A 15170-nucleotide genomic window follows, 5' to 3' on the forward strand; every position below is an offset into this window, starting at 1 on the left:
TCACCACCAACGTGAACATTCTCATGATCAAAACGGGCATGCTCACCATCAACATCAACATTGTCATGATCAAAACGGGCATGATCACCACCAACATGAACATTGTCATGATCAAAACGGGAATGCACACCACCAACATCAACATTGTCATGATCAAAAGGGGCATGATCACCACCAACATCAACATTGTCATGATCAAAAGGAGCATGATCACCATCACCATCAACACAAGCATGAGCATGATCACCACCACCTAGATCAACACGATCATGGGCATGATCACCACCAGCCTCAACACGAGCATGATCACCATGACCACACCGACAACCATAACAAATCAGTTTGTCATCCAGACAATGAGAAGAATGGGACAGGTGAAATATCCGTTGACATCATCGCTGACCATGTTGAATCAGCCCCAATGAAGGGTTGTTCAAGTTTGGCAGAAAAAGAGAAAGGTTCCTGCTGTGAAGGCTGCTCAGACACGTGCGAGAATTTGGCTGTTGTGTGTGGGTGTGAGAGTTCAAAAGAGGGAGAAGACAGTGCATGTTGCAGAAATGAATGCTCTTCAAAAGCATGCAACGAATCTCCAATTATTCATGTTTGTGTTGGTTTGGATAAGAGAGAATATGGTGGATGTTGCAAGAGCTACATGAAGGAATGTTGTGGCAAACTTGGACACTCAAGAACTGGTTTTGTTGGAGGTTTGTCAGAAATTATGACGGAATAGGTTTGGCTGATTCCAGCGTAAGCAAGAGATGACAGCATGCTTGTTCTTGAAAAATTATATTTTAAGTAGCAGATTTTTGGTGGTACATAGTTTCAGGAGTTAATTGAAGTGAACCCAAAATGGTGTTTGCGACCTCCATTTTACCAGACAGGTCTGCATGAGCTTGATATCATCAGCTTAGATTTTTCGGCTGAAAGTTGTTTATGTAGATGTTCAGGGTTTCTTCCTTTTTCCTTTTTCTTTTAAATATGTATATGTAGTACCTAACATTAAAATAAGAACTTGACAGCTTTCTGATTTCAATCTCAATTGTTTCATAACCAAAATTTTCAATTTTACATCTTAAAATCTTTTAATGTCAAAGACTAATATATACATTTTCTTATCAGTTTTTTTTCAATAATTATTTAAAATCGTGTTTTTAAATAATTCTAAAATATATCTTGCTTTCTTCAGGACTTTTTTTGAACTTTATCTCAACATATTTTCCAAACAGAACGACACATTTGGTAACTTCTTTTTCCATCTCCATCCATAAACTTTAAAATTTTAAATTTGCTCTCCAATTTATAACTATTATTTTCATCTGGATTGTTTGATGGGAAGATTTCGAAATACAACTTTTATATTTGAACTCAAAATTTAAAATATATAAAAAAATTCTAGAAAAAATATTCTGAATTGCAAAATATAAAATTTTATTTTTGACTACATATACATACCACGAATAAGAAGATGAAGAGGGAGAGAGTACAGAAAGAAGATGAAAAGTGGAAGAAAAAAAAAGGTGGGAACTAGTGTCGTGTAAGAAGAAGAGGAAGAAGAAAATATAAGAACAAATAAGTCATTTTACCATCATATGAGAATGCATGTTGAAATGGAGGTGTAGAAAGAAAGACTAGTCTTATTGAACTTACCTAATTAATGATTTTTTGTTCTTGATTAATGGTTACGGAGATAAGCATTAGTTTTTTGATTGAAGAAGAAAAGAAACTGTATTTTGGGAGAGATGTAGGTTAAAGCAGAGACATCTGACACATGCCATGGAAATAAGCTCCAGCACCTCTGCACATGTCTATTCCTAATAAACTATTATCTGCTCTCTACTTTTCAGGCATTTTATAAATATCTTTTAAATTGCTATGTACAAAATTAATTTTAATTTTCCTCTCAAATTAAAATTTATATATATATATATATATTTTTTTATTTCTTTTAGTTATAATTAATGGTGAAAACACATGTTAATAATATGTATCTATTTTTATTTTATGATAATACAAAAATAAAATTAATTTTTACTATAAATTTATAAAAAAAATATTCATCAAAAGTAATCATTGAATAAATATTTTTTTATAGACTTATCACGGGTAACTTTTTATTTGTCAATTCAATTAAAAAATTATTTTTAAAACATAAAAGATAAAATAATAAAAATATTGATAAAGTAAAATTGATAGAGAAATACAACAAAAACCGTAACAAAAATGTTATAAAAAACAAGTTTTTATATTAGTAGTTATAGGTTAATAATTATAAATAACCGTAGGTTTGTATATTAAATAATAATATTTTTTTGTTGAAGTATCAATCCATTTATTATAAAATTTAGGTTTAACACCTATTTTGGTTCCTCTTTTTAGGGGTTTGTTCAAAGTGGTCATATCTTTTTTTAAAAATTCACTAAAGTCTTACTTCTTGCAAAAACTGTGCAAGTTAGTCCTTTTTACTAACGGCGTTAATTCTGCAAACGGCAAAACTGCCAGCTGGCAAATATTTGATGACTTGTACAAATAAAATTCGTTGTAGTTCTCATATTGGTTTAAAGATGTTTATTGTGGTCCTCGTGTTGGTTTAAAAATGTTTATTGTGGTCACCCTTAAAAATGTTTATTGTGGGTGTTTTAGCAGCATGCAGTCATGCTGGAATGCTCGATCAAGCGCTCAACTACTTAGAGGCAGGAAGCGGCTTCACAAATTTGTCAATGGAAAATGCTCTTGTGGAAATTTTTGTGGTTTTCTCTAAAAGCAGCAACTAAAATTTTTGTGGTTCTTTTTTCACATCTCCACACTTACTAATATAACACGTGAAACTACACTGATAAACTTCAAATTATTGTGATTATAGTTTCCCAAAAGGTTAGCGCATGGATTACTAGATCACACGTGAAATCTCTAACATGTATTAAACAATGTACAAATGGCTTACCCTTCTAAGATGGCACGATGATCTTGGCTCCGCAGAACATGTGAGACATCAGATTTCTTTAGTTTACTAACACGTTTTTTTTTAGTAAAAGGGGACCACAATAAACATTTTTAAACCAACAGGACCACAATAAACATTTTTAAACCAATATGAGGACTACAACGAATTTTATTTGTACAAGTCATCAAATATTTGCAAGCTGGCAGTTTTGCCGTTAGCAGAATTAACGCCGTTAGCAAAAATGACTAACTTGCACAGTTTTTGAAAAAAAATAGGACTTTAGTGAACTTTTTAAAAAGTGGAGAACCACTTTGAACAAACCTCCCGAAAAGAAGGACCAAAATAAGTATTAAACCTAAAATTTATTTGTGCTCGATGTACTTAAGTTAGAAGAGATTATTTTTTTAAATGTGATGTTCTAATAAAGGGAGAAAGAAGAATAATTTGACATGAGTTTTGCCCTTTGAAGAGAGGTTAATGTTGATGATTTATTTTGTATAATTGATGCATGGTATGTCATGAGATGTAAGGGGTGAAGATCGATGACAACCGATGACAAAAAGAATTATCATTCTTAATGCGTTTGTCCAAATTAATAATGACAAAAACAATTTAAGTTCAAGGAAATATATATATTGATATTATGTTATCATTTCAAAGCACAAAAAAAAAAGTAAAGAAGAATAAATTATTTTTTAGTAGATATTTAAGAAGAAAGTAAAATAATATAAAAACAAAGAATTAATTTAATTGTTCTCACTACAACTTAATTTTGAAGTGTATATTGAATTTTGGTAGTATATATGTTATGAAAGGTTATGTAACTTTATCCTTATAAAAGAGGATTGTTTGTAATTTTATCATTACATGGAAGAGTTTTAAAGGTATGGTAATAATATTTTTGTTGAGTATTTATGAATAAAAGATTTGAACTCTCAAACCACATTGAATTTATTATTATGAACTCTTATTAAGAATACTTCTTCTAGACTAAATTAGATTTGTATTAAGTCATTTTTAATAATAACATACAGAAAATTTTGAGTTTGAGAGATGGATAGACCTTTTAGTCCTAAGAAGATCCTTCCTGGTCACTTGTAGCTGTATTCTCCAGTTAACGAGATATCACCAAATAAGAAATTCACTGAAAAAGGAATATAATATCTTACTACGATCCACTGAATAATATCTTGTGCCAATTGTTTTTGTTTTAGGATAGTTGATTAATTTTCAATCAATCAATTCAAATATTTACTAACTTTAATTGTATAAATGAACCTAATTCATGTCTTAAAATAGTATTTATTAATTAAAAATATATAGAATAATACTAAAAATATACTAAAAAGCAAATTATTAATTATTATATCCCATATCTTATAAATCACTCTACAAATTACATGTAGATCACCATTTTTTCATTTTCTGTTTTCTATTCGAGCAGATACTCATTAAAATGTTATCCGACTTTATAATTTAAAACTTTAAAACACTAAATTTATAATATTTTTTATATAGTATTTAATTTTATTATTTTAAACTAACGTGAATCTTAAATTCATACTTAAATTATACTAAACTGTTTTGACCATACGAAAGATTCTTTTTAAAATAATCTCAAATAACAAATATGTATAGTTTATGTGTAAAACTTATTCGACCTTTTATTGTCTTCTATTGACAACCGAACAAGAAAATATTAAGACTTATTTGAAATATAGATGTATACACACTTATCTAAAGTGTATATAAGGGATGAGATCAAGTGATGAAAAAAGAAATACAAAAAATATATAGTAAATATTGATAAAAACATATTAATTAATAGAATACTTTTGGTAGAAAAATTCCCATTTTTTCTATTTTATGAAGTGATTAATCTACAACTTACGAAATATCTTTTAATCTAATCCTAATATAAGAAAATTTCGATTTTACTAAATATCAATAATATTTAATTTAATCAATATTTTGAATGATAGTATTATAACACATTCTTACATTTATTTAACACACTATAAACATAAAAATAGTAATAAAATGATATAAACTTTTGTATTTTTTAAATGATTAATCTACAACTTTCGAAATATATCTTAATCTAATTTCAATTTAAGAAAATCTCAATTTTACTAATTACGATAATACTTGATTTAATTTATATATTAAGTAATGATATGATAAGACATTCATTTAACACTTAATATAAAGATAAGATAGTTATAAAATAGTATAATTTTTGTACTTTTTAAAAAAAGAAAAAATAAGAAAAGATAAATTAAATTAATGAATATAAAAAATTGATGTATGTTAAATAATATTTTTGTAATATCTTATAGATGTAGATACATATTTCATTAGTTTAATATTGATATGAAGGAGTTGAACACGGATTTAGAAATGAATAGCAATATTTTAGGAGTGCATGGAAAGTTAAGGAAATTAAAAGCAGGCATAGAGCAATGAAAATGCATGCAACGAGAATGAATGATATTTTGTTGTAGATGATTCATGAATGATCTGACATGAAGAGGTGTTGAGATTAAAAAATGAAGTAAATAACGTGGATAGACTGATAGAGTTGCACGTGTCCCTTTCCTTATGTGGCTGTCTTCCATAAAGCATTATCCTGATATAGAAAATCGGTGACTCAGAGTGATCTCAGATATAGATGCCGCTCTCACTCCAATATAATATATATATATATATATATATATATATATATATATATATATATATATATATATATATATATATATATATATATATATATATGTTTCTCTTCTGCTATATATATATATATATAGAGCCAGCCACATGCACCACCCAGCTCAACCACACTCATCAAGGTAGCTTAAGGTTCTCTCAACTCACAACAAGAGCAAGAAAGTAGAGTGCAGCCAAGGATGACTTGCCGGCAGTTATCTACTTATATATTTACTCTTCTTCTTCTTCCGCTCTTCGATCTTTTACGCCGGCAAGTTGTTCTTGGCTACATTTTGCTCTCTTCTTCTGCTGTGATGTGATGCTTTGAGAACACGTGTCCATGGATCCAGTTGCAGAACCTTTTAAATTTTTATTTTAATATGTGCCTGTGTTTTTGGTTAATCAGTTGGTTTGATTCGATTTTACTAGGTTTAATTTGCTGATGTTCTGCTTCTTCTGCAACTGATTAACCTGTACATTCTTCCAACACTTCTTTACCTCTCTAATCTTACCAGATCTAATTTAATCATTAAGAGCTTTTTTCCTCATTTATGCTTACTTTTCGTTTTCTCTTTCCATAAAATGTATTTTTCGTTTTCCCAAGTTATCATTTTTTCTTTTTTACTTGTTTAATCCTATTCTAAACATGTAGCATTTAAAATCATTAATAACATTGATTAGGATTGAATTCAGAATCCTGAAATTAATTTGGCAGCATTCATTTTTTTAGATTCCAGATGAATTAACATTTCACTTATATGGATATATATTAAACTGAAATTGTAATAGAAAATCTAAATGTTTTATGAAATTTCATTATTTGTAAAATTTATTTCAAAGAAGTGTACTTAAATGTTATTTTTACTTTTTTTTAAAGTTGCTTTAAAAGTTTATGTTAATTTTTTTTTGGATGTTATTTGTACTTTAGATATTTTTTTCCAAGATTCTTTTAATCTCTTTATTCGCATCCTTTATGATATTTTATATTTTACTTTTTCTTCGCTCTTCTATACCCATATAATCCATTTTATTTATCCAATTTTTAGTATAAATTATTAGGGAAATTTTAAATAAAAAAATTAAATGAATATTTTTATGTTAGTACATACGATGGCTTTAAAAAGGTTATTTTAAACAATTTAGATATATATCTGATTATTCTTTAAACAATTCTCTATTAAACAAATAGAGATTATAAATTGAGTGTATCTGGTTATATAAGAATAAAAAGTACTTTTGCTTTTTACTAGTTATTCTTTAAACAATTTGCTCAATATTCTTTAAACAATGTGTTTAATGGTTATTCTGTAAACAATTTGCTTTATAGTTATTCTTTAAACAATTTGCTTAAGAAATTTTATTAAACAAATAAAGATTATAAAATGAAGTCTTCATTAAACAAATAAATATTATTGAACTCTATTTGAATGTTTAAGTGGAAAAGTACTAATTTGATTCTTCTTACATTCCTTACTTTTAAGAAAACAATACAATAACACAGCTTCAATTCAATTATTTCTTAAATAAATAACTTGTAATTAAATATAATTGCAATGTTTTCTTAAATTAATAATCATAATACTGCTCTGTCATAAAAAGTAATTTAAACATATATGTTAATAGAATTATTTCAAATACTTAATTTTATTTAGAAAATATTTCATGATTATATTTTACCATATTAAGCAGTATTAAACCGAGCAAACCTTCCATATAGGTTGAAGGTGACTTTACTAGGAGTTAAGTTAAAAATGAATCATGAGTTAAAAATAATCAGTTTTAATCTAACTTATTTTCTTAATCAAAATGCAACTTATTTTTTGTAACTCAAAATGTAATCTGGCTTAACCTACAACATATTGGAGTTAAAAGTAACTATTTAGGATATTATATTCTTTTGATTTATTTTATATTTTTTCTTACACTATACAAATTGTGGTTAAGTCTATTTAGAATATTATGTTCTTTTGATTTATTTTATATGTTTTCTTACACTATAATCAAAATAAGTGATTTAAAAATTTATGGAAAATAGTAAAAAATTAATAAAAGATTGTTAATAAGTTATAACTCAAATAATTTTCAACACAACTCGAATTTCTTTAGTATAATATGTATATTAAAAAAGAAGTCAAGTTTAATTTGATCAACTTTTAAAGAAGTGAGTATTTTTAAACTTAACTATATGCAAATCTTTGTGAGCCAAGTTAACTAATGCTTGTAGCTCATTTTATATCTCTAACTTGAATTGAATAAGTTCATTAGATCATATATTAATCTATGAGACTACCTGTCTTGAGACAGAAATATAAACTTTTTATATGGTTATAAAAATATATATTAAAATGTTCACATAATAATAAATATGACAATTAGAAAATTTATTTTCATCGTTATGATTGAATGTCTAGTGGATTCTAAAGATTAAATAATTTATACTTCCAACATTTTAATTTTAGGATTAAATATATTTTTATATTTTGAGATGATTTTGGTTTTAATATCTCTTTCAAATTATACAATTTAGTTCTTTAATTTTAGAAAACTCTGGTTTTAGTCTTTTTTATCAAACTTTTTTTAACTTTATTTGACACATTTTTGTTTTTTGACACATTTTTACTTTAATGTTAAATGCTAAATGCGTTTGAAACAACAAATAAAATTAAAAAAATTTGATAAAAAGAACTAAAACCAAAATTTTCTAAATTGAATTTTAGTTTGAAAGAGAGATTAAAATCAAAATCATCCCAAAATATAGAAACTAAAAATATATTTAATCCTTAATTTTATTTACTAGATAGAAATAAAAGTATTAAAAAAAAATAATAGCAAAATCTTTCGTACAGAGTGTATTAAATATTTGTGTGCTAAATATGTTAAAGTGAATAAGGAATAAGGGGCTAAAGGGTCCATGTCTTATGTCCCTAGAAACGGGGGCAGAATTTGGTGCCTCTAAAAATATGATCCTTAGCTTACAACATGCTTCCCTGTTCAATATCTTAATTTCTTAAGTCACATGCCAACTTCATTTTTCTTCTTTTTCTATTATTTTTCTTCCATTAACATTAGTTTATCATCAAATAATTCAGTGAATTTCTATTATTTTATAATGAATAATTAATTGAAATAAATTAAAAAAATGATTTATTAGGAGACTAAAAGTGGCATAATTGACAATATCAATCATCTTGATCAGCAATTGCTTGAATCTCGTGTACTCAGTTACCATAATTGATTCTTGAAAAAGATTATTGCATCGAAGGAAGTTATCTTGGGAGTAGAGGGATTTACGCACAACTTTTCATTACTTTTTCTTTCTCTTATAATAGAGAATGTGATTGAAAAAATGGTTTAATAATCTAAACACGATCATTTAGATTATACAAATACTTCTGCTTCGTATCCTCACTTCTACTTTTCAAATATATTCTTTAAAGATTATTATCTTTGCCACTAATTTATAGAAATCCAATTCTATCCATCATAACGTTTTGATAACTTTGAAAATAATATTGCAGTTCAGGAGTTTGATCGTTCTGTCATCATAAAAGTCATTTTAAAAATATTTTGTGAGATTTATATTAAAATATCACTTGTATGATAAATATATAGAAGAAACAAGACTCAGAACAGACTGCAAATTGTATATTTATAATAACAATTTCTTTTCAACATAGATATTTATTTATAAAGTGAATTTATTGTATAAGTGAAAGATATCCTATCAAATAAAAAAAAATCAATTTGTGAAATAGGTTAATGACATTTGAATACATCACAAAAAAAATTCATATATCAAAGTCGTTTTCCAGTCACTTTGCAAACATCTGAGCTATCCATGTCAAAGTCGTTTCTGCATCCAAATATCAATGAATAATGATATTTTAATAACATTTTTACGACAACATTTTAATATCATTTACGTGTTATTTTGTAATTAGTGAAAAATTTACTCCACAATCAATAATAATCATCATAAACACTAATATGGACTAATCACATATAACACGTAAATAATGTTAAAATATTGTTAAAGTATCATTCCCATATCAATTCATTTTAACCTGAGGTCTTCGTCATATATTATAGAATTGATCAATCCAAAGTTTCTCCAAAAGATAAACACTTTTGTTCTAAATTTGTTTTATTCATTGTTTTTGTCTAGTTGTGTTTGAATTGTATAAACTTTCATAATTGTTTGTCTTTTAGTCTGTGTTCGTTTGTGTGGATGTTCTTGTTCACGCTGATATGTAAAGATGGATTTGCGAAGAATAAGACCTTCGTTTGCGCTGATTTAAGGGTGAATAAAAGCACGGATATGAGGAATGGATGAAGATTTTGTATCTTCGCAAACTGTTCGGATTTGCGCTGATTTATGATGAATTGACGAAATTACCTTGCTATGAAAGAAACGCGTTCCTCCTACACATTCTATTTCCTTAAAAAATGAAAGAAATATGTTCTCTTTCTAAAACAGAAACTATGTAAAAGCTCTCTTCATTTTTTCTCTCACTTCCCATCAAAGTGGGTCCCACATGTCAATAATAATAAATTTATTTTCATCTTAAAAATCAATTTTATTTTTCTTTTTTCTTTTAATAATTTTTACAATTATATATAATATTACAAAAAATATTAAATTTAAAAATAATTTCATTTTACTAAATTATAATTTTTTTTACATTTTTAAAATTAATTTTAATAATTAATGTTAATATTTTTATTCTTTATAATTTTTTTACAATTAAATATAACATTAACAATTATCATTTTATATTATATTAATAACTAAAGATATTTTAGTAATCTTCAATTTCTACCAATTAAACAAATTTTTTTATCTGTCACATTAATAAAATCCTATACTAATTCTCACATACTTTACTTCCAAATCTACCCTCAATTACCTCCAAATCCACTCAAAAAAACAACAAAAAAATTACCCTCAAATCCACTCAAATCATCTCCCTTAAATCACCTCAAAAGAACAAAGCTAATCTTGGTTTAAATATGTTTGTTCTTCTTGAACCATCGTTGAATGTTGTAGTTTTTATTTTAATCAATTAATTTGTTCTTCGCTTGAGGTTTAAATCGTTGATTATTTCTTAATAGATTAAATTGCTGTTCATTTGAGTGTTGAGTCATTTTAATTGGTTATCTTAAATTTTTATTGGTTAAATTGTCATTATTTATCTGTTAAATGATTTTAATCAGTTATCTTTCATTTTAATTGATTATTTCACTTACAAATGCTTTAATTTTGATTTTTATGATCGATATGTTTTATTTAATGTCACCGTTTAGTCCAAATTATAATTATTTCTTAGTTTTACTTTTTAATTTCGCTTTGAATCATTGAAAATTGAATCTACAAAAGTATTTTAAGCTTTGGTGTGATTTCTTTGTTTTTATCTTGCATATTTGAATTCCTTCTTATTTTTAAATCAGTAACAAGTCCTATACTGTTAGGATTTTATTGTGTTTCATTCACAGTTTGCTCAAAATTATTTGACTCCTTTAGAATTCTTCTCTACTGTTATTCTTTTCATGTATCAAGTTCAATTAGTTTGCACAAACCAATCAAATTTTTAATTAAAAAGGCAATTCTCATGGAAATACAAAAAATTTGAACATATAAAATCCGATAAATGGAGAGCAAGTTGAATTGATTATAACAAATAAGACTAGATAATTAATTATTACAACTACTAAAATTAAGTAAAATTGATTTTGTTCAAGGATGTAAACCCTTACATACTATTAAAAATTATATAATTATTAGCAAAATTTTACTGATGAAAAATAATTAATCGGTAAAACGTATTTTATCAACGAATTTTAGATTTTTCTTATTAACTTTAAAGATAATGTGACTTTTATAATTGAAAAAGTTTATTTTATGTTGTAAAATTTCCTAAGGAAATGAAGTTGAGGTGCTTTTCCAATATAAGAGAATGTAATATACATAATTTGATGGAAGTTGATACGTCGTTTCACATAGAGAATAAAATATACATACTTGGTTGATTATACATTCAGGTGCATGTGTTTTTACTCTAATGCACATCACTGTTGTTATATTGTCTAAAGCTCAGATTATTTTATATGAAAAAATAATAAATTATATTATTTTATCAGTCCTAATTATGTGATCATTATATTAATGTTTATTGAGATTAATGTTACTATTATACACCACTCATAGGTTTGTTATCAATATGAAAAATAATAAGATTTATTTAAAAGGTTATAGAGATAGTTAGGATGAAAATTACAAAGTACTTTAGGAATTTATAATTTAGATAAAGGAAGGAATGATGAACAAATTTTTGGATAATTTAGTTCAAAACTTGGATATGAATTAAAAACAAAATATTGAAAACAAAATTTTCAAATTATTACTGGGGTTTTATGTCAAATAATATGTATTCAATATGTTCTAAAATAGTTTAAAAATGGGTTAAAATGAAGGATCTTATCTAGTATAGTGTTATTATTTTATTACATTTTATTCGTTGTTATGTTTTTTAGGCAATATTATTGCAAAGAAAGTAACTGCATTATGGAATCATCAGGAAGAAGGACTGAGAGTAATTTCGATATGAAAATTTTGTGATACAAATCTAGTGTTCTATATAAAATGTCAAATCTATCCCATAGTCTTATTTTCGATTCGAATAAAGTACAAAATAATATATATATATATATATATATATATATATATATATATAATATTTTGGGTTACTAGAGATCATAAAATATATCATAATACTATTTTTATCTTGTGGGAGTTGTATTTTGTTTGTACGTATAATTTTTTTTAAAGAGAATATAGTATTTAAAAGTTTTATATTATACATTTTCAATATATTTTTATATTTTTAATACGACACGAGTCCTTGATAATATCTCATGTATATATTTGTTATTGGTGATAGAAAAATCACTGTTATACTGTGATTAATATGTTGATGTGACACATATTGTGTTAGTTTTCTATCAAAAGCAAAATCCATATTGATTTAAGATTATGAAACATATACCTTTTTCTAACCATGTTACAGTGTAGCTTGGCTGAAACTTCACAGATACAAATAATATCTCGGAAAAACTTTTTTAACAACACTTTTTTAATAACTTTTTGACAACACATGGCAGTTTGTGATTGGTCTGTTTTAAATATTTTTTAAACATAAATTCAAATAGATTAATAAAATGATGACACGTGTCCCGTTGTCAAATAAATTATCAAAAAATGTTGTCAAAGTATCATTGTCCTAATATCTCTTATCTGTTAGAGGAATCAAGGGAAATTGGAATAGATCAAAAGTATTTTGACTATTCAAAGTAACACACAGGTTCGCGAGTGTATTTCTTAATACAATTTTTTATTATACTGTACATGTTACAATCCAGGTTATACTAAAAAACAACTTCACCAACAAATTATCTTAGAGTAAAACAATGTTGTGAATCCTCTTTCCAGGAACTTATTCGCGTTGAATAATGATAGCATTTTTCTTTGACTTAAATAAAAGAAAAGTGAATTTTTGAGATGTGGGAATGGATTCTCGAGAAATTATTGACGAAAATCCATGATATCATATCTGCTAACCACTGTTTCCATTCCGACTAGAAAGTGGACAAGGAATGGATAAAGAATGGATAAAGGAAGAGCAAATTGTTCTTGGCAAAGAAAAACAGAAGGAATCATACTGTTGTGCCTTAGACTGATGCAGTGATTCGTTCAATAACAATCTAGAATCAAAGGAATCTCAATTAATCTCTATGAATTAAAGTCAAAACGTAATCAGAACTTCTTTTCTGATCAGCTAAATTTCCGAGAACAAATTCTCATTGACAGTGCCAATTCAGAAACATGGGGCAGTGATCTCTATCCAAACCTTGCTTATATATATAAATATATATATATTCTATTCCCATACAGTGAATTAATGAAGGTACACAGTTTTGGGAAGACAACGGGCTAAGTCAACATTTGGTTGATTCCAGACAATGATAATGGTTTTGGATTAGAGCAGCATAGGTAGGTGGGAGAAGTTGCTTCAGTAGTACTCTTTGTTATTGTGGTTTGAGTTTGAGATTGTGTGGTTATAAATAGGGTTGAATGAGTGTGAAGATTAGACATGGTAATAGATAGTGTGTGTGGTGGATGAAGTGAAGAAGGAAGTGTTGCTCTCAAGTGTCTTGCATGAAGGTAGAGAGAGTAGATGTGAGCCGGGATGGCTTGCCGGCATATATATATATATATATGCTTAAATGCAAACATCCCTCTGTGGGTATTGCTGGGAGCCATCCTGGCTCATGTTTCCTTTCATTACACTCTCATGTCAGACCTTGCAAAGTGCATTTTAAACTCAGCATCCATTTTTTGGTCTTTGTTTCGGTTGCAAGGAGATTTTGAACAAGTGACGTTATTAAATTTTGAACTGATTTATATTATATTGTTTGTGTGTGAATAAGTTCTTCTTTTGGAATTTTTTATGGCACAAATCTATGTTACCATGTGCTAAAAACCAGCAAATTTCTGAAACCTGTTATAAATATATGAACTTATGTATAAACAGATGCATAAGCTGAGGATGAGGTTTTCATACCAGTATCTCACAACCTTACAATTTCCTCAGAAGCCAGGATTTTTTCGCATGCATTACGTAGAAACAAACTCTTGTTAATGTAAAACCTTTAGAAAAACAAATTTTGAATTTGTTGAAATATCTAATGAAGTTTGACTGTTTCAGAGAGGTGACAATCATCGAAAGGTACACATCTTCACCATAAATAGAGAGAACTAACTATATCAAAGTAGAATCTCACTTTTTTTTTATCCAAACTTTTGGATGGTTTGACCAACCTTTTCTCTTTTCTTCTATTGCACATGTTATTTATGTTTTTACTCTTCGTTCAAATTAATATCTCCAACCGTGACATGACAGACATCTATGCCTCAACTTGTGGATAATGTTACATAAGAGACCCGTTCATTCATCAATAATTTGTGATTCTATTATAACAAGTTTTTATCTTAATAGTAACTAACTCTTAAATTTCAGAATTGTTAACCTAATTTTTTATTATATTCATCATTATTAATTTTGATTCTAATTAATGTGAGATTTTTTCGACAAAAGATTCATCTAAGAGAAAATACTAATTAGATGTAAGTTTAACTTACATACGCTAGAGTAGTTGATTTTTTAAATCAGTTATATGTTTCAGTTTTTGAAGAAAACAAACTATATAAAGATATGGTGATAATTTTGAAAATTTTGTGAATTTATAAGTTTCGGTTTTCCGTTGCATGAGAACTAAAGTTATATATATATATATATATATATATATATATATATATATATATATATATATATATATATATATATATATATATATATATATATATTCAAAAAGTTGTATATTTTTTTTAAGTGGAAAACAATACTAATTTATTTATTATGTTGATATATTCTAAAATAATAAATAAATCAATTCATATGAGTGTAAT

The 15170-nt window shown here is 26.5% G+C and overlaps 1 protein-coding gene across 2 annotated transcripts in view; it reads left to right on the top strand.

Annotated features, from left to right (window-relative positions):
• Window positions 1-1033, top strand: part of LOC106768651 (putative inactive cadmium/zinc-transporting ATPase HMA3) — a 9327-nt gene extending 8294 nt beyond the window's left edge. Inside the window, exon 11 of one of the 2 annotated variants that reach the window (XM_022783908.1) lies at window positions 1-1033. This exon is cut by the window's left edge and continues 2 nt beyond it. In XM_022783908.1, coding sequence (XP_022639629.1) covers window positions 1-730 — 730 coding nt within the window. In that variant the 3' untranslated portion in view covers window positions 731-1033. The other variant, XM_014653904.2, reaches the window with a different exon arrangement.
• The last annotated feature ends 14137 nt before the right edge of the window (window positions 1034-15170 follow it).

The sequence above is a fragment of the Vigna radiata genome, chromosome 7, assembly GCF_000741045.1.
Source record: "Vigna radiata var. radiata cultivar VC1973A chromosome 7, Vradiata_ver6, whole genome shotgun sequence".
Taxonomy (NCBI): domain Eukaryota; kingdom Viridiplantae; phylum Streptophyta; class Magnoliopsida; order Fabales; family Fabaceae; genus Vigna; species Vigna radiata.